The sequence below is a fragment of the Leptonotus elevatus genome, chromosome 17, assembly GCF_054856555.1.
Source record: "Leptonotus elevatus isolate MCC_2025b chromosome 17, RoL_Lele_1.0, whole genome shotgun sequence".
In the NCBI taxonomy this organism is placed as follows: domain Eukaryota; kingdom Metazoa; phylum Chordata; class Actinopteri; order Syngnathiformes; family Syngnathidae; genus Leptonotus; species Leptonotus elevatus.
This window is the reverse complement of record NC_141255.1, coordinates 12007011-12028587: the sequence shown is the minus strand read 5'-3', so window position 1 is coordinate 12028587 and position 21577 is coordinate 12007011. Positions and strand designations below refer to the sequence as shown.

General features: G+C 41.9%; 1 protein-coding gene across 15 annotated transcripts in view; it reads right to left on the bottom strand.

Moving 5' to 3' along the window:
* The window catches only part of nav3 (neuron navigator 3), a 188647-nt gene that overhangs the window by 57115 nt on the left and 109955 nt on the right, over positions 1-21577 (bottom strand). For all 15 annotated transcript variants that reach the window (XM_086058357.1, XM_086058359.1, XM_086058349.1 and 12 more), the window contains 5 exons: positions 16634-16706; positions 13758-13929; positions 8656-8724; positions 6871-7013; positions 1521-2604 (listed from right to left, as the gene is read on the bottom strand). In XM_086058357.1, the coding sequence (XP_085914483.1) occupies positions 1521-2604; positions 6871-7013; positions 8656-8724; positions 13758-13929; positions 16634-16706 (1541 nt within the window). The remainder of the gene's footprint in view (positions 1-1520; positions 2605-6870; positions 7014-8655; positions 8725-13757; positions 13930-16633; positions 16707-21577) is intronic.

Here is a 21577-nt window from a genome sequence, read left to right as displayed (position 1 = left end):
AATCATGAAATAAACGGGCCAAAATAATTTTGTTTGTATGAATGATGTCAATTTCAACCAGCCTGCAGTTCTGTGCGGGTGGGACATTAATCAAGCGCACACACAGGCCTACAACTGTTAAGGTTTTCAAAGGGGATGAGAGGATAAAACCGTAAAAAGGGACATAATTGCCCAATTTGGACTGAAAATAGAGACACGTGCGTCAAGTGGCCGATGGTGTCTGTGCACGATGCCCGGATGAGCATGAAGAAGTGGACTGATGCAACAACAGTATTAAGTTCACCCAAGTCAGCACAGGTGAGGATTAGTTGAAATGTGCCATCGCTCCATTTCTGTGCCTGAAAAGGATAATCCCTGCAAATTCTTCCCTGCGAGTTCAACTCTCGCACGACTTCTTGCTTCTTTTACCTCAAAATGTCAAATGTTATTTTTTTTGTTCTTTTAAAACAGCAACCCGCAGGTCTTATAAAAGCCAGAGACATATTTCGTCTGTGACACACAACAAACACTATTTACCTTCATGCATTAAATTTATACGGTATCTGCGGTAAATGTATTTTTGCTTCAAAGCCCTTGAATATATATATATATATATATATATATATATATATATATATATATATATATATATATATATATATATATATTTGTTTCCTGCACGGAACGCAGACAAGGCTTCAAGGTAGAAGTCTGATAATTTGTGAGAGAAATATTATGCAAGAGTAGAAGTGCACGGCGGAGCACAGATATCGCTGCATGCAAACGGAGGACGGAATAGGGGAATATTTTCAAGGTAATGTTCTCAAAGATGAATGTCAAGTCACATGGACACCCAGTCACAAGTCCTTCATTGCATAATCTATTGCGTAATTGGATGGCAAGTCATTTCCGCAGAGGTGGGCAGAGTAGCCAAAAACTGTGTAAGAGTACTGTTACTTAATATTATGGCTGAAGTAAAAGTCAAAAGTAGTCCTCCAAAATTACTTAAGAGGAAGTATTTAGTCAAGTACTGAGTAACTGGTAGGTAACTTCAGATAAATGTCAAAGAGACAAAAATGTAAAAAACTCCATTCAAAAGAACATCCAGCAATTATTGTCTATCTGCTCAGGAGTGATCGCTGCGGAGGTTGGAACCAAAAGATTAGGGTTGAAGTTGTGCTCGAAGGAGTCAGAGCTGACTGCACGCAATGGAGGAGGTAGACCGAAGTGGGAAAAGGGGTGAGGGATTAAGCCGTGCTTAATGGGATTGCAAACTCTTTCTCTCTCAGAACAAAAGGCGTCCAAGACGTTGGCAGCTCCTCTGGTTTCTTTCCCCATCCTCCTGTCGTCGCAGAAAATCGGCCAGGGTGGGCAGATTTACACACTTTCTGCATGTCTGAGGGGGCTTAACCATGCGTCTCAATATGCATCACAATGCTGGAAGTAACCAAATACAAATTCTTTGTGGAGCGGAAGAAAAAGGACGCAATAGTGTGAATACTTGTATCACCTCTGGATGCATTTGTGCTGACTCATCTTACCTGTACATGAAGGGAGCCACAGTTGCAGTGTTTGGGTGGTTGTGCTGTTGCTGCTGTGGGAGCTGAACGACTCCATTCCCTCCAAGTGCTCCCCCTCCCCCTGCCAGGACCCCGCTGGATGCAGACAGGGCCGACGTGCTGGTGGAGGAGGTCATGCTGGTTCGTTTGCCCTCCGGACCCCCGATGGATCTCTGCGTGTAGAAACTCCCGCCTTGTCCACCTTTGACGAGCTTAGTTCTCTCTCCCTCTCCTCCCCGCAGGTTAGCACTGCTGTTCAGGCCCGTCTGGCTTTGGGACTGAGCCTGGGGCTTTGCCACACTTGTGGAGGGGGTTTTAAGTCCTGGCTTGGGGATTCCACTGGAACCTGAGGAGCCAGCAGTGTCTTTCTTTGCTTGCTTTGCTCCCTTGGGCACGAGGCTGGCGATTTTGGACGTCTTTTTCGTTGAGTCCGCAAAGGAGTCTCGCTCCTCTTTGGGTGGAACGTAGACTTGCTTGCTCGCTGACTTGCTTTTGTCCTCCTTTTCTTTGGACGTGGACCTACTGGCGTTTGTAGAAGCCTTGGAATACGATGAGGAAGACGGGGTCTTGCTTGTGGCACTCAAGGAGGATGCGGTGGTCTTGGAGGGGATCTGTTTCGCCGTAGCGCTGCTACTGCTGCTGCTGCATACTGAGCCCGTGGGCGTGAGCGCGTCCTCGCCATACTCCGACATGTCATCCTCTTCCTGCAGAGCCATCTCAGCCATGGACGGTGACACCCGCGACGCCGATCGAGGGTTAATCATACGGAACTTCTCCAGCATAGAGCGATGGGACGCACCGCTCACTTTGGAGCCGTCATTGCCATGCGGATGGATGCCTTCCTGGGTGTGTGGTGATGGGGTTGGCGACGGTGAGTTGGTGGGGCTGGCCAACATGGAGGAAGTGGCGCTGTGCTTGAGGTTCATGGACTTGCTCCGCCAAGACTTGCTGGTGGCAGAGGAGGGAATGGCAGAGGCCAGCTGCTGCCCACTGAGGCTGGTGGGGACAGTCCCACCTATACCGCTTCCGTTCAGGCCGCCGGTTAGTGGGATGCTCCTCATTGCCTCTGGAAGAAGAGACAAACAAAGAAGCAACTGTTAAGGGTCTAAAACAGGAATCTGCAACATGTGGCTCTTTAGTCCGTCTCCTGCGGCACCCTGTGGTGGATCTGTAATCCTCTTTCTTTTAGAAATCAATATTATTATTATTATTATTACGTATTTATTTGTATTTTTGTTAGATACAATATTTTTCAAATGAATTAACCATTCAGATACAAAAAAGAATAATTAAATATTCCCGCAAAATGTCAATTTTTTACGTTGAGAAAAAATTATGAAAACGTTCTTTAAAAATTACCTTAGAATGTCCAAGTAAGAGAAAGAGCAGAAGTTCACCATAAAATGTCCATTAAATTGCCCAATTTAATAAAAAAGACATTGGAAAAGTAACTATGAAATGTCCAAGAAGACATCCTGAAAATTGCCATAAAATTAACACAAAATTGCCCCCCCCCCCCCCCCCCAAAAAGACAGAAAATTATTTTTTTTAAAAAGCAGAAAAGAAAACATTTAAAAAGTAACTACAGTCATTTCTGGACTACAAGATGCTACTTTTTTCACATGCATTTGACCCTGCGGCTAATAAAAAGGTGCGGCTTATCCATCAGAACACAAGGGGGCGCACTATAAAGGAAGTACAAGTGTCAGGCAGAGCAAAATACATCAAGTGAGCCCAAATACAGTAGGAGAGACAGAACGAGAGTGAGACAATTTGCGCCCTCATTATGAAAAAGAAAGTAGCCACAATGTTGACAAAATTGCCAAAAATGTCATTAATTTGCTGGCAAAAAAGGCAGCAAAAATGTTTTTTAAAAAAAAGCTATGAAATGTCCAAAAAAAGGAAGAAGAGAGGCAGAAAATGACTATAATATGTCCATAAAAATGTCAGAAATTTAACAGAAAGGCAGTAAAGCCTAAGAATGAATATTTTTTGTGTCGTTCGTGGTACTGCTCTAATTAGCTCTCGGACCCTCAGTACATTAGACCAACACTAACACACTGTTTCCTAATCACGCTAGTCAAATGTTTTGCGGCTGCAGACACATTTTTTATTTATTTGGCTTAAAATGGCGGGATCATGGATCATATAATCCATTGAGGATTTTATTTTGTATTCAAAAACATAACAATCCACATAGGAGAAGCAGAAGTTTGAAGTATTAAGTTCTTTGCAAACTTTTACAGTCAGATTGCACATTTTCACAAGTCAGTGTTACACGAAGCACTTCTCCTGTGGGGTTTCGCACACATCGATGCAACTTTAGAAATGTTCGTTATGAAAAAAGTGTCGGGTCCCAGCTAGCAGAATACTTTCGAAACTTTGGAAAGAGACTCCTTTTCAATGCACTGATGCCTTAAAGGATCAAATGTTCTCTCGCTTGCCATAGAAGCCTGCCATAGCATGTTCACAGGGGATAACATGGCTCCTAAGTATCCATGACAACAAAAAAAGATCCCCCTGCTTGTGTTAATAAGTAAAAAAAATAAAAATAATAATTCTTACAACTCATTCAGACTATCACGATCAGTGATGGGATCGGCTGCAAAAATGAACTGACTTTTGGCAAGCAATTACTTAAAGCTTTGGCACATGAAGAAGCCTCTGATCCAAAGATTGTGTTATGATTGTTATCTGCATTTACAAGGTCATGCACAGTTAGAATTTAATTAAATTTGACAGTTATTTGTATCATTGCAGGCCTTAATTGGTGCTAAAGCTTTTATTGAAGACAGTAAGCATTCTCAAATTGCTCCATATGTAAGTGTAACGTGAAAAATGCTCAACAAATCACAGTTGCAGATCGGTTGAACTGTCTGAGGGTAACGCGACACAGTTGACAGCATCAAGTTCCACGCCATTTAACCGAATGTCTGTCTGCCTGTCAGTTAGCAGAGCGAACAGGGTTAGATGCAATGCAATGAGTCAGCCTCCCCTCCTCGCATTATAAGGCTCCTTCAGGCAGAGGGGAGAAGGTTCGACTTGGCTTGGTTCGTACTGAGGCACGTTAACAGGCTTAAACGTGACAAGCTCCTCAACGTCAAACACGCCTGCCTGTGGCTGTAGGATCCATTCAATGGACATTGTGTTGCTCCTTCAAGTGTGTGTGTGTGCGCCTTGGCCACCTGAGGGCATACATGGACCAAGTCCTCGGTAAGCCGCAGCTGTTCTTCGCAGAAGATAAAGAACATACGCCGGTGAGTATTGTTATCTAGATATGTTGCTCCACGGTTTGTATACAAATATACGTTATTACACCTGTTGTGGCTAAACTTGCGCTCCAAAAAATGTCCAATGTATAGCTCGTCAATGGCGTTTTGCATTAAACTGTGAGGCTGCAACTCTCTTTGTTTTGTTTAGTTACAGAGTGAGCTACTGTTTTTGACCAATTGCTCATTATCTGCCTAACTGCTGCTTGTCGTCTCGTTGAGTTGACTCAAATACAGTACATGATATGATACTGACATGATACAGTCATCATCATTATTCACATACATGTATGTAGATACAGTATTAGCCAATAGCAGGCAATGTGGCAAATGCCTGTCAGATATTCTTTGAGGTGACGAGTGGATGTGAAAGACGGTGCTTGTAACTAATGCATGTTGTTCAAGTATTGGCTCAATTAACCCCGTCTTTAGAGAGCCCCCTCCTCCCCTTCTGTCACCCCCCCGGGGCTCTTTCACAGCGCCGCCACTTTCCACCGCCGTGCAGTGACTTTGCTGTTACCATGGCAACAGACTTCGCTTTTTCTTTTTTCTTTTTCTTTTTTACAGCCTGGCCAAGGAATGAAATGTCACTTGATCTGGGCGAAGATGAAGGGTTCGAGTTTTTCATTCCCATTGTCAATTCTTATTTTCATTTGCCCACCGCCAAACTTATTTAGACTTATTTAGTTCTTCTAATCTGACTATGTGGTGCTCCAGAAAATACATGGACAGTTAGACTAAGTCAGCATCCTCTGTGTCTGAATGGTCTTAATGTAAAGCAGAGCAATCACCAGCTTTACATTAATTCATCTACACACTTCACAGAAACACATGTCCTTTGATGCCTATAAGTTAATCAGGCATTTGCACGGGAATGCGAATAGCGTATCGCTTGTTGTGCTCTTCAAGCGTAGAGCACAATTCCAAGCATGACTTTCATTTAAAGACTGGCCCCTATTCTTGGCTGAGGAGTCGAGGCGCTCGCCGCATGGAACAGATGGCGGGATGGCTCCTCATCCACCCCATCTCTCCCGAAATCCGCGCCAGCGGAGGTTGCATGTGTTTAACCAAATTCCTGTAACTTTATCAAAGCGACAATTTGACATTCACGCCCGATTCACGCTGTTGCCGGCCAGCTGTGCAGAGGGGACGACCATATATGCACGCTATCACGACTGTTTTGTGCATTCGTGATATGGTTTCATGGAATATTTTGCACAAATGTTGGTATTATACATAATATACATTTACATATATTTTTAGGGTATTATTACCGTATATAGCAGGTACTCTGGCTTTTTAATTCTGACTCTAAATTGTCCATATTCGTACACGTGAATGTGTCATTTGTCCATGTGTATCTTCCAAAAATCCGCTGGGATAGGCGTCGGTTCACCCGCGACCTAATAAGGGCTTCTATAGAAAATGACTAAATGGATGGACAATTCCAAAGTAAATGTAAATGTCACATTGAATGACAACAGCTGGTCATGTGTTTTAAGTCTCTTTTTTGCTATTTTATTTTGGCTGATGGATGCAGTGCTGACATTTCAAACGAACTGATTTTTCTTTTCGTCAGGGCAACCCGTCGTTTTATCTCATGCGAACATGAGGTGCTTTATCTTTGCATAGCTGCAGAAAAGAGTATGTTTTTTTTTAAATGGTCTGACTTTGACAACACCGACATTATTAATAAGTGAGAATTTAAACAGCGGAATGTTGTCAGGAGTGTTTTTAATTATGCTCACAGTAGCCTGAGCCACTATTTATCTGTTGAAAAGTAAATGACTTTTCAGCCAGTGTGAAGATCCACTGTAAGGGCTGTTAATCTTCATCATGGAGCTTCTTCGATTTTGTCTGTGAAAAGGTGTCAACTCTGACACTAAATGGAATTTGGTATGTGTAACGCAGAATAATGACCTGGGGATGATTCAGCAGGGAGCGGTTAGAGTGGGGTGCGACTGGGCTTCTGCAAAAGCTCATCTGAGTCAGTGGTGCCATCCAGTGGCTGCCTGCGACGGACCATGTTCATTTCCACTCAAACAACATCATCACATCCTCACCTCTGTCGTTGCCGCTGGCGTACTGGAGCGGTTTGCTCTTGTCAATGCTGTTGAAGCTCTGACTGCGGCGGTTCAGATTGGACGAGCCCGGACTCCTGGAGGCCCCGCTGCCTGCAGCAGGTACCCTGGAGGGTCCTGGTAACCTGGAGGAACAAAAAAAAAAAAAGAAGTGTCAGACAAAACAATGTTTTTTCTTCCATACAGAATAAAAAATCATTGAGCATGTATATAAAATGCTGCGCTGTATTCAATTTGTATCTTTTGAAATGTTCAGATATGTCTCGGGGTCTGTCTTAAGGATCATAGTGGGCTGAAACTGCGGGTGCGCCAGACAGATTCCTCTTCCCTGCAGTAGCAATCCAAACAAATCGGATCCAGACAGGCAAGTCGTTGCAGAGAGAAAAAAAAACAACCCCAAAGCTAACACTTCAACGGTAATAACAGTAGTGTGTAGTTCTCAATCAACAAAAAGAAAGAAGATAATGGAATAGACGGGGGGAAACAAAAGTAAGGGTAGATGAATAAAAACCCAGACGAGAGAAAATGAGAGATAAACAGTGACAATTTAGATGGAAATCAGAGCTAGTTCCTTTCATCATCAGCTTCTTTCATCTTCCAAAATTCATGTTTGATAACTGCATCAGCTAGATGCGGCTTGGGAGAGAAACATGGCGCAAATTCTGAACTGCGCCTTTGTTTTAAGGCAACCTAATAGCAGCATGTGACATTCAAAACATGAATTTTTTTTTGGGGCAGGGTGTAAAATAAAAAAAAAAGTGTTGGGACTGGCCAGCGCACCTGGTCAGTTTCCCCTTCCCAGCTATCGCAGCTTCCAATCTAACCCGAGGAAACATTTAATGTGGTAATCGCACCCATAAACGGAGACGGGCTACCACAGGGCGTTAGTCTGTTAGCAGCAAACAAAGTGCTATCTCTGCGAGACAGCCGGGCTGTGGCGGGTTCGTCCATGCTGGGAGAGATTACCACCCATCAGGCTGGTGCTGCTGTGGCTGCATTGTTGTTGTAATAGTGGCCACCAGGGTTCACATGTGCTGTACTATGTATAGTGAGCTGACAACCGTATAGAATGTCCACTGTTATCAAAAGTTGTGTTTGTTCATCTGTTCATTAGTTAGCAAGCGATAATTGAACATCTGAACTTTATTTTATAATCTTGATACCTTTAAGTAGTGGCAGATATGTTCTGACTCGAAATAAGCAAACAAAACCAGTGTTGGCACACGACTTTACAAATACTTTAGTCCACGTGAAAACCTATTTGCGGACTGTTGGAACGGGTATGATATATTTGTGAAAATCACGAGCGTATATTGAAGACTTTAACAAAACAACAAACTCGTGACATTGCATGAAGGAGGCCAGGAAAAACTAAAGTGTGACTTGAATGCTGAAAATTTGATTTTGCAAAGCCTGGAAGTATCCACATTGGCACGTTACAGTTGAAAAAATCTTCAGCGAGGAACACACATCGCTAATTGAGCTGAATTTTGAGCATCTTTCCTCTCTTCCGACGACAGTCAGCAAAGGCCTAATTATCGGATTTCTCTAAATGATTATCCTGAGTGATTACCCTGTGGCGTGGAGTGTGTTAAGAGTGATTTTTTCCTCCCAGCTGAGCTGGGTTGACAATTGTAAACATGAAGCAATATTCATGATTGCAAATCTATATATGTTGACTTGTGTGCGCTGCCTCTCAGGTTAAAAATCTGTGTATGCATCCCACCCTAGAAACAAATAAATGAACTAAATCGTTATCATATTTACCTTGTGTTTTTCTTCTGTGGCGACCCTATTCCAGTATGGCCCGGAGGACTTGCATAACGTGCTGTGAGGCTGAAGAAGAAAAAAAGCAGAGTCGGGAGTGTTAACTGAGTTTTACGAGGAATGTGCGCCGGGTCTTAATCCAAGTCTTAATGCAATAATGCAACATAGAGGCAGCGTTCAGGCTGAAGAAAAATGAAAACAGATAACATGGGTGAAGGAAGAGGAAGCAGATCATGTAGCATGTGCCACACATGCATGTGACCGATTCAATAATGTGCTCATTGACCGCGATCATCTCAGGAATGTTTACAATCAATTTGGCTTTTGAACAAGTAAAAAAAGCTCAAATCACACAAAAAGCAGAGGCGGCGGAAATACCCGCGGCTGCAGTCACGTCAGTTTACGACCTCGACGCTGACGGTGAGTCATTCGCATCGATGGGAACCAGCGCTGGTCGCCGTTCACGTTTGACAGGAAACATTAAAGTTAACGCGGAGCGCTTTATGAACAGAAACACTGCTTTCATCGTCCTACGTACAATGTGACAGCCAGGTGGTGAGGCTCTTGTTTATTCCAGTGAGTAAAAGGCAAACAATGTGTGTGATGTCGCATGTTTACTGGATGACTCGCAAACCATTTAGTTGCTTTTTTTTCATTCTTTCGGAGACAGTTTGGGGGTTTTTTTTTGTTTGTTTTTTACACATGAAATAGTGGAGAGCACTTCTGTGGCAACTGGGTAAAATGAAGATCTGTAAGATAACTTTCACACAAAATGGTGGATCATGGAGACTGGTTTTGATAAGTGACAAGTTACAAAACAATGCTGACAAAACATCTTTTGTTTTCTGCGTGTAGGGTACGCAGACAACAAAGCAGACGATCTGGTTCTTTTATGCCTTTAAAACTAAATTGTATCTGAATTTTGGCAATATTTTATGGCTTATTCATGAATAAAAACACAGAAATAAAGGAAAGTAATACACAAGAAAACTGAAAAAAAGGCAATAAAATAGCCCCCTAGGACAAATAGGACCAGTAAGTCTGCCACAAAGTTGATAAAATTGCATTTGCCAGCGTGTCTTTGTTTTTATCTGTCAGCCGTCAATTAAACGGTCTTGACTGTTTTATATTCAATAAGCTCTTTCTTGGCTATCATAACTGTCTTCTGATCCTGTCTGCAAGGCAAGTTTCTGTTTGGAACAATAAATTGTTCTGAACTGAATGGAAATAAACTGAAGAGTGTTGGTTTTAGATCGACTGTTTGCAGTAAGAAACAGGTTGGCGGATGGACGCAATGGTTGTTTCTTTCATATTGTACCGAGAACAGTAGTTTATTGGACATATTCACTCTTTGATTTATTCAGTTACTTAAAACCAAGAGTGAAAATGTCCAATACTGTACAATGTCCAGAGCTGGAGGAAAAAAATAAGTAGCCTCGCCATCAGTACATTAAGATGTCCTCCTGCCCTGGCAACCAGGAACAAGTCGTTCTCTGTTTTGTGTTTTGTGGGCTTTTGGTTTGGCACTGATGGATTTAAGTGAATTAAATGTACTGGGCGCTTAAATGACAAACTGCAGTCCTCACATTATCCTGCATCGTCTCATATAGTGACTTTGCATGGAAATGAGGCCTGCAATGCCTATTAGGACACGGGAAAATGATCTTTTTTGCTTTGGACCATTGAAAATTATCATATTGTCCTTTGTGTGACACAATTAGTCACGTCCGATGTGAAGGATCTTTTGAGACTGCTGTGCAAAATTTCAATTCAATCCATAACTAATGCCCCTTTTCTCATTATCATGTACGAGTATATTCACGCACACTTGAGGTTGGACAATTAACCTCCACTCTCCGTGACCTTGTTGCAAAGTGCATGACCAGTCTACACCTTTTCTAATTGACCTTGCAGCTTTTGAGGATGCGGTGTGTTTTTGTGTGTGTGTGTGCAAATGGGCTTCAGAGCGGACCGCGGAAGATGTCGTGATGATCAGGGTGGATTCCCATTAGCCGCTCTACATAAGGCAAAAAATGACAGAGCAAACTAATCGCCTCGTTTATGCTTAAAAGACTGATGATTTGTGGAAGTGATGTCTCAAAGAACACTCACAACAAGGAGCACTTTCTGCGGAGGCAGCAGTTGTAGCCATCGGATCAAACGGCAGCCTACACGATGACCACATCGACCAACATTTAAGATTTTTCAAAATGATGAAACATCTGGGAACACGAGGTCAAATTGACACACATGGAAGATTGACTCCATATGCCAGACACTATAAGCTTGAGCAGGACCTAGTAGTACTTCCAGAACCCAGCTGATACCATTTTGGATTACCAGCTAAACATGCATCCCAATAACAGTGACGTGCATTTCCAAGTTGTTTATTCAGTGACTTGTGCGTATCCAAGGTGTTTATTTCTCTTTTTAAATGATGTATAAATGTTGTGGCTCTTCAGTTCAGTGTTCATGAAATCGTCGTAAAACCAGTTAAAGAAAAAATCTTCTAAAACTGTGACAAAACCGAGGTTGAATCTTTTGGCCATAATTCCAAACACAACACTGCTCATCATCAAAACAACACAATAACTACAGTGAGGCACGGCAAAGGCAGCATCGTGCTTTGGGGCTCTTTTTCTTTAGCTGGAATTTAAGACTTAGGCAAGGTGGAAGGAATTATGAACAGTTCAAAATTAGTCCAACCATCCATGGAAAATATACGGTAATACAAAATGCAAGACAGACAGGACAGATTTATAACAAACAAAGTATCAAATCTTTTCAAAAATAAAAACGCCCCAATAGTCTTAAAGTAATCCATCCATGGAAATCTACCACCCAACAAACCTTAGAAGCGGATAAAGATCTTTTACCAGTACATGACTCCACTGATTAAATCCTCACATCGCCGTTGGATCAATACAAATCTTCAAGCTTTTACCGACTCATACTCAACCAACCAAACAACTCGAAGTGTACCGAGGAGAAGAGTTGGGCTTGGCCTGGCTGTTGGCTTTCCCATAGGGCGAGCGGCTCTTCCTGTCACGAGACACAGCGGTGGGCAGACGAGAGGACCGCAAGATCATGGCGTCAACTTGTCCTCCCCGGGACATGTTGGGTTGAAAGGCTAGATTATTATTTTCTCTCTTCCTAACTACAGCGCAGAAAACCTCGTGGCTCCGGACTGTCGTGCTTGGTCTGAATGGGGAGTTCCCAGTTTGGACGCGTGTAAGCCCACGGATCACATCCCTCGCCCTAGAGACACCAGTGAGGACCAGCAGGTGCTGTCTATAGAAAGCAGCGCCACAGCCCAACTGTAGATGTGCGGCATACCGAACGCCTGAGAGCAAGCGTGTATGCGTCTCGAAATGAGCGAGACATAATTTGATCGTTGAAAATCCTCATATTATATCTTTAGCTTATGCTGAATGTTCTCGGCCGACTGACGCTTGAAGGGATTCATCGTTATTTAAGGAAATTAATTAGAGGGATATCCAGTGATTAGATGTAATTACATTTCACCGTTTAGAAATGGATGTGAAAAGGAGCCTTTGGCATTAAAACTAAAAGAAAAAGAGGTATTCGACGCCAGGCAGAAACTATATTTTATAATGTACTGTAGGCATGTTGTCTGATTCTTTGTAAATAGAGTATTTATTGATCCTTTTGAACAAACTTTTTTTTTTTTTTGAAAATCAACTTCCACGTATGACTTTTGATTTGTGTCATATTTGATACATCCAGTCAAAAAGCTTTGAATACGTACATTTATAACTGTGAAAAATATAATAATAAACACACATATCAAACATATGAGTATTTCCAAAAATCTGAAAGAACATTTCCCACTATCAATAAGCATAGGTGTCTCTCCTTTCTTAATTGGGTCGATCTTGCAAGGTCGCTGCAAAAGCCATTAGCTGGGTGATACTGCCCTCTAATGGATTATCCGTGCAATACATGTGTCAGATCATACACGTCAGGGTTTTAATGGGAAAAAAATAAATATTATACTCATGAAATAGAGGGGCTCAAAATGTCTTGTATTTAATATGATACGTTTGGCTTTATAGGGTTAAGGCAAATGGAAGTCTATTTAATGTTTTTAATAATACATGGCAAATCAACGGGTGGCACGACAAACCCCCAAAATACCTGAAGACATTTAACTAACTTATGCTATCAACTCATCTGCATTTGATCTAATTCACCAGACAGGTTGTCAGTCAGTCAATTGTCAACATCAAAAACGTAAAGATATGATCATAAATGACATGATATCCAATATGAGGTGCAAAATGACCATGACTTCTCCTATACACTGACTATAGTGCATATTAAATCCCCGACATGTACATTACATTACATACAGTATGGACTGAGGTCTACTTTAGGTTTTAATTTTAATTTTTTATTTTTTTAGCTTTCCTTTAACCGAAGCTAATTCAATCTAAGTGTTAATTCTCGCAAAGAGCATTCTCCACCTGTTGTAAGGGTGGGAGAGCAGGAGGTTGTGAATGTCAGGCAGCTGTGCCCCTACTAACCTCCGCCATGACACGCATACACGAACCAAAACGCTGATCCACTACTGCTAAAAGCTCTCGTGTTTCGAATGCCCGTCTCCTTCGTTCATTTCACGGCCAAGCAGAGCAGCGATGCGGTAACGGGATCTAATGCAAGGGAATGTAGCTCATGACAGGCCTTTGGATGCGTCTCTAAAAGCGCTCTATTTACATACCGGGTCACAGCCTGCTTTGCTTTGGGTGCTTTGATAATGCTTAGATGCCTGACGCGGACATTTTGAGGTGTCTGACTTTATATTACGCCAATCCGTTTGTATTGAAGATCTAAAAATCCAGCTTTGAGACCCTCTCTCCAGATGTTTGACATGTAAATGCCTCAATGTCCAATTGTATGACCTCTTTTGCAAATATATTTGAATGAATTGCCCAAATCCTTTGAACCAATCAAGCTGATTTGTTAAATCGCACCAAACCGCTATATTTCCATGGTGACGCACCAGTAAACAATTAAAAGTAGAGGGATGGAAACAGGGTGCAATGAGTTTACAGTACTGGCGCATGCTGTTGGAAGTGTACCTGGACTGCATCTCTTGCGACTTGCTGGCAGATGTTGCAGTGCTGCTGCCGGTCTGCTGGCTGAGCTCCACCAGCGACTGGTAGTACTGCTGCTGTTGCTGCTGCTGCTGTTTGTAGCGGGACAGGATGAAGAAGAGGCCCAGGATGCTTTTCAAGTTGCCATTCCTGATCTCTGCAGAACCCCCAAAATAAATACAAAAGACCTTAGCGTTGATGTCGTTGGAATGTCAGAACTACTTTGTAGTGCTGAATATATTCAGAAGATGCCTCCATCTGCCCTTCCAATTTCCCAAGGATGAATAAAGAAGATGAAATAAAGAGTTTTTTTTGTGTGTGTAAGCAGATCACTAAGCATGAACAAAGTTAGTTACATGTCTGCTGAAAGGAATTGCTGTAAAACTGGTGAAACTAAAACAAAGTACCACAATAAATGACAGATAACACACAAACCCCCCCCCCCCCCCAAAAAAAAAACTTAGGATGCATAACGAAACAAAAATGTAAAATATTTGCATTTAGTCTGTCAAGCCTCTTGGAAAAGTCCACCCTCCGAATAAAGTTTCAGAGTTAATCGCTGAGAAAAATCAAAGTAATGTATCTCCCACAGCAGGCTGGAATAGAATTTGGATGAGCCCCGGCAAAGGAAGACTTCATCACTGTGACTAACGCAGCCATTTGTGAAATGGAGCTCTCATATCAAACCTCGGCACAGGCAGAGCAGAGGCTGATACAGGATATTTTTTTAAGTTATTTTCAAGATCGTACAGCCATCTATTTTTTTTTGTGGGGGTGGGGGGGGGGGGGGGTAGTGAAGATGAATCTCTTGGGGTTTCCATTTCCAAACACCCAGGGGCGTCAATTTACTCTGGTGGAGGCGCTTCATTACTTTTGGCAGATACAATGACGCAGCTTTTTTGAACTAGTGACCTTTGAACCCAATATGAAATCACTGTAATCAATTAGGTTTGTTCTTGTCATGCCACTGACTGGATTGTGTATTCTTTACAGGAATTGTTTTTACACAAATACATAAGTCATAAAGCAACGATATAGTCACTTACTATGTAGCGCCAATCAATTATAAATTCCTAAAAAAAAAACATTGACATATTCTGATTTCTGTCGTGTAAGCTTTCGAAACGACAAGATAAGAGCCGATGAGTGACATCACTGAGTGCTTGTCCAATGTACTTCCTGCAGTGTGTGTTATCTGCCCGCCATTCTGTTTTAGGAGCGCAACGCACACACCAGAGATAAGACTGTTTAACTTCACTGAATTTTCGGCAGGTTCGGGGTGACTTGTTGATGTAGGACAGACTCAATTTCTGTTATGCGGCATTGACAAGAGATCGTCAGTAACACACGGTGTTTTCATTAAGCGCCAGTCGAGGGCTGTTTAGCTGTCGCGACGAAGAAAATAAAGCGTTTTCTGCTTGGCCCGCGTTCAATGAAAATGTGCCTTTGGTTCTGAGGGTCCTTTAAGTGGTTTGACGTGCTTCCATTCAGTCGTTCGTGTGATTTGGCGAGGTTGTTCCGTGGGTTACAAAAGACTTGGAAAAGAGGGGGGTGAGCGTGAGATTCAAGTACAGTCGGGTAATTCAATGTGGGAGACAAATAGTTTCCTGGGCGCCATCAATTCTACCTTTACCCACTTCATCAACTGGATGGCTTCAATCCACGCACAATACATGCCAGGCCAGCGTCTCCCGTCCTTTGCTTTTGTCACCTTGTTCGTGCTACTTTACGAGGCAGACAATGCTCCACATTTGTGGGACTGCAGTCGAAATGAGCTTTGGTATACGGCGTTATCCTGGTTAAAGAAAAGTGTCTATTAAAAAAACATGTGCCCACTTAAGAGGCAGATTTTCAGGGTGGGCAGGTTATAGGGGGCCGTTTGTCTTAGATCTCTGCTGCAGGGACGCTTAAATGAAAAGAGCCACCAATGCAGTTTAATGTGCCAAAGATGTTTTGAACTAGCCGTTTATTGTAAGTTATTGATAAATAACAAGATCATTGATGGAATTTGAAAACAGACAACATCAAAACGACCTTGTACGTGTTAATGATGCAAAATTGTTTATTAAAATAGGAGGGAAATTGAAAGAAATTGTGATAAAACGATTGGATGGATTTAAGCATCATGAATATCACTGGGCTTTATACACCCCCGGTTTAGACAATACAGTATGTAGCATCATACCAACATACAGTATGCCGTGTTATTTTTACCCTATGTTGTAAAATAATATTGGAAGCAGAATAACCATAGGAAAAAACAAGCCATTGCTGTTAGGTAACCCAATAGTCCATTTATTTACAGACTTTGAAAATTCCAGGCATGCAGTGAGTCACATAGCTGTTTTTAGGACGTGACTGCTAGTGGTGGGCTGAACTGCATTTAGAAGTGTCGGTCAGTGTGTCAAACCCTCGCAGTGTTTCGTAAACAAAAATAAAAGATTATTAACACACAGTTTGAGTTTTTTTTAATTTATATATTTGCACCTTTTACTAGTTGAATAAACCTCGTTTGGTCCAAAATGGCCTTGTATAATTGTAGTGTTTCAAATAAATGTATTTATCTTAACATTTTCTTGTTTTGTATAAAAAAAAACGAATGATTGTCCTCATCGTGATTTCAATTATTACCAAATTAATTGCGATGAATATTTTCTTCATAATCGAGCAGCCCTAATCAAGATCATGATGATTTGCTTTGCTAATCATTTGAGACAAACAAAAGCACTAAAGGGAGCTGCCAAGTATAGGGATCATATTGCTAAGATCCCCTGAGCACACAGCAATGCAACCAAATGCCAGTGAAATGGATCATTGCATGAGCATTGTAACGTAACCAGTTTGAGAAGTCCGGATCTTACCTTCTGCTGAGAGTCCTTGGACATTCACTCCTCTGGCATCCAGAAAACTGAGGCAGGCGTCCACATTCTCAATCTGGAGGCAAAACAAATGAGGGCAAAGCAATCAGACGTAGCAAGTTACGATACTTAACGTTCAATGAGCTGAAATGTCTTGTGGGGGTGGGGTGGGGATGATCAGCGTTATTAGCCATAAAGCACATCATTGTGTGGTTACGAGGCCCATGCCCGCATGACCCTCTGGCCGGGCTGCGTGACATACTGACCGCAGTGTGTCGCCACCTACGCTGCCCGGCATGAAGTCACAATACAGTGACAGCCAACTTTTTGTGCATAAATATGGAGGCAGCAGCTGAAATGCAAACACCCACTAATAGACGCCACTCACCGAGAAATGTCCCTTTTATCACTTTAGCATTTAATGCGGGGAATTTTTCACTTCACTAGCATGACGCTCAACTGCCAGCGTCCCTCCTTTATGACGAGTTCAAAGTTCAAATATCCAGCATTTCAGCGCGGTGCGCCGAGGCCACGCAAGGGGCGGGCCGGGACCACTCGGCCAGACGTCCGGTGTGCAGTGATGATGATTCATGAGCTGGAAGCCCACCGCCAAAACACCCCCATCCCGCCTCCACGCATTTTGTTAATAAGCAGTATCAGAGAAGTGTGTCATTTGTAAATAGTAGAAAGTATTGGTAATTCATATTTAATACTTAATCATCGTGCAGCTGTGACATAACATTCTAAAAGATTGAATGCAAATATATTGAACTAAAAGTTAAATACAACTGAACTGTACTTAGGCAGTGATCCGCGTGCCACTAGAGGGGGCCCACATTCTACTAGTGACACACAAACCACACTTCAAAGGGATACTTGAAATGCCATTTTCAGCAGTAAAAAGTTCATATTTTGTCCAGAATTGATTTGGTAACTTCATTTTTTACGTACAATTAATATCTTTAAATAAAAGCCTTCAACTGAAGACGACATCCCTTGTGCTGAGGAAGTATGTCACGACCAATCATGTCTCAGTTTGCTGATCAAACCCAGAAAACAGCCATGATTGGTCCTTACCTACTTCCTCAGCACAGTTGAGGCCATCTTCAGTCAACAGCAGATGGAAAAATTAGTTTTTGAAGGTATTAATTGTACATGAAAAATAACAAAGTTATCAAATTAATTCTGGACAAAATATGAACTTTTTACTGCTGAAAATGGCTCAATGGGTCAAAGTATCCCTTTAAGAAACACGGTGACCAGCCTTTCTTTCACGCCCGCCCTCACCCTTACCAAAACGTGACAAAAATAATTAGCAAAATGAGTTAACGCAAGCTAAGCTTTCATAGCAAATTTTTTTTTGCATTTGAATTGTTTTTCTTTTTGAAGTAAAAGTGACATTCTGGGGGAATCCCTGCCATATGGTATTGCAAATATTTGGGGTTTTGGGTGATAACATCTCAAGTGCTTTCTGTTTTGTCGCACAACCGCAAGTCAGACAAACAATTCCTCCATCTGCACGACACAACACGCGACTTAAAACACCCTTACATGTGGCCTTCCATATTTTTCCCGCACATGTTGCACACACACGCAAACATATGTGTCCTTTGTGCGCTCACTTGTTTTACCACGCCATATTGACTCAGATGCCGGCATTGGGAAAAAAAAATATTTAATGATGATTTTTCGGTTAAATTGCTTCTAGTTGAAAAGTTTTTCACTATAAAAAAGCTCAGAGGCTGCATTGCATCTGTTTGACAGGCCGCGCGTGTGTGTGTGTGTGTTTTAATAGTTCATTAACACAAGAAAGGGGTGAAACTCATAAACACAAGGTGGCACAACGACGAAACAGCCTTCCTTTGGGAAAGCCACCGACTCTCTCCAAAGACAAATCCTGAGGCTTTCCGATGTTTGGTTTACAGTCTAACCCAAACACTAAAATGACGCAGAAAAGCTTCATAATGATGAAGGTGTCGATGACAGCTCGGGCATTCATTTTCCACAGGGCTCTGGCGGAGTCTAACTGCTAGTTTGGTGAGCACTTTTGGCTTTTGCGGCATCCACCAAACAGCCTTTATCAGCAAGTTGGAAAAAAGGACATTTTGATGAGGCTCTCAGTAATGAATTCCAAAAGGAAAAGGAGTCACACGAAACTTGCTGTGAAGCATGGCAGAATAAGGAGGGGAATATGTTCATGTTGGGTGATAATGTGTTTCCACACTGCAAATCAAAGTAGCGCACGGACAAGCTGAGTGGAGAAAAAAGCTTGGTGGCATGAAGTCTACTGTGTTGGAAAGCACACGATGCGCTGCTGCTACCTGTCATCTACAGCAGTCAACACGAATGAACAGGCAAGAATATTGAATGATTTAACCTTAATCTAGGAACGCAGTCATATTGAGTCTGGTGGCCCTGATAGGAGGAACAGATCTGAGAAGTCAATGCAGGTAATAAGAAAAAAGTAGAAGGACATCTTTGGCCACTTTTGCATTTTCGAACGCTACCTGTTGTTGTGTCTTCAACCATTAACTAAGTGACAGAGAAGTTAAGTGTCGAAATGGGGCGGAGACACGGGTGCAAGAGTCTCCATTTTCTGCCTGACGCACTAATGTGATTTTATAAGATGGATCTTGGTCAGCATCAATTCTGGGAAGAGCTTCACTTTTATTAAGGATGGAGCCAAGACCTTCTCCATTGAAAGACCAAATCGCAGGATTTGATCAGAATAACTCCCCACCCACTAATTAGTATACAAGGATTTTTATATCAGGGACGGTTTATTTTACGCATCAGTCAAATGAAAAATAGAAAACCAATTTTTCTTTATTGGCACAATGCATGTTTTTTTTTCTAGGGACAATTGGCTGTTCACTACTTTTCAAGATGAAGAGTGAGGGAAATAACTTTGCAACACATTTGAACAGCACCACAAAAAAAAAAATCAAAAAATCTGTACAACTCAATATAGTAGAAAGGGAGTCATTCTGAACTTAAGTTAAAAACAAAGATGGAAAACAATCCATCCATCCATTTTGAGAGTCACTGGAGTTTGAGTATTATCTTTTGACATGACCTCCTGGTATAAGCAACAATGCTTATGCCCAACAGCTGTTGTGAATCCCCCTCCTCCCCCCACAAAACCCCCCCGAAACAAATCAATCAACTTCAGATTATATTCAGATTCCTCCGATTAACACACTCACTTGTAAAAGTCGCATTGGGCATCAAGTGGCTGGCGCTGGCTCGAATTGGAAAGTGTTCTGCTTGAGATGAAATTGTCAAGTAAAGTGAGCCAACGTATCAATTGCCAGAAAACAAGCTCCTTTAGGAAAACCGAGCATAAGCATTTTACAACGCGAGGGCACAGTTTAATAAATGACAGGTTTTATTTCACCAAAATGCCGTACATCAACTGGAAAATCCTTAAAAGTCCTTAGTCAGTGCATAAATATCAAGTCCATTGCCAAACACATCAGATGGATAAATAAACCATTCTTGCATCACTGTACAAAAGTTAGTCTGATGGCTGAATGCCTCTTGTTCCTAATAATTCCTCTTGGACACTTGGAAGCCAATTAGGCGGCCCATCATTCTCACTGAAGTGACGCATTACCGCGCTGCTTTTCATAGCCGCAGTATACTTAATTAATCAACACTGTTGAGCTGAGCTTATTTGAATTAGACAATGTTTGCATGTCACTGCTTTTCTGCGGCTAAGTTGTCGCTAACGGTTTTATTTTTTATTTTTTTTTACCCCCATTAAAATATAGCTAATGCTTTTTCACCAGAGGAACTTTGTGACATCCTGTGCTAATATATCAAGCAGTAATGTCATGTGAGTTGTTAACAAGTGGCATGCCTGCTTGTGTAAAGAAATGCTCGAGTTCTGTCAGCTTTTAAAGGACGCATGATGTATTATCTGAGCATGTGCATAGCAACTGGATGTCTTGATTATATAGATTGCCTTGTTTTGCTATACCATAAAACTTGGAGGTTGTCCGTGTGGCTTTGTAAGCATCTGCCTCGCAGGCATGCTTTTTGTCCACATGTGTAAGGCAGTCAAACGTCCATTCATCTTTTTTTTTCTCTTTTTTTAATATATTTTTTTATCTTGGGACTGATGTGGTCTGAAACAGTTTGACACCATGTGATAGTGTTTGTGATTTTGCCTCTCTTTCACAGCAACACCAATAACATTACTGCATGTAGGACATAGGAAAGGGAATGGATAAGCGTCGAACTCCGCCAAGACCAAACATTCCAGATCAGCATCCAGTTGATTGATTCTAGCCTCCAAATACTAAGCAGCACTCAGTTGTCACCCCAAGCTGAACACTTCTGAAATGGATCAGGACCAAACTACATAGCTTCATATAGTGGATTCCCAGCACCTGAATTTAGTGGTGTCTTCCTTAGCCCAGCATTACCTCTTTGGCAGAGGGTTAAAAACAACAACAAAAACTGAATTTCACTTTCCTTTGTTTTCTTTGGTCCTTCCTCGGGTCTCCTGACGGCGGTTTAGGTGAACGGTATGGGATTTTTTTTAATAGGTTTTTGGTGAACTAACGAATACACACACACTCGCACGCACACACGCACGCACGCACATACACATACACATACTTACCCACATACAAAAAAAAAAAAAGTGCAATGATGATGACATTACCGAATGAACAATACTGAGCTCTTAAAAAAAAAAAAAATAATAATAATAATACATCAGTCCATTGCTGCAGCCAAACTGGGTTGCATCAGGAAGGGCATTCAATGTAAAAAAAAAAATGGTGCCAAACAAATCATGCCAGTGCCCCACTTTGGCAATTCCCGATGGAACAAGCTAAAATGCCAACAACCACAAGACAAAAACAAAAGAAAATGGCATTCTCGTCAAGGTACGGTAGAAGGTTATTGTTCAACCTGATGCATTCATTCTACGTCCGC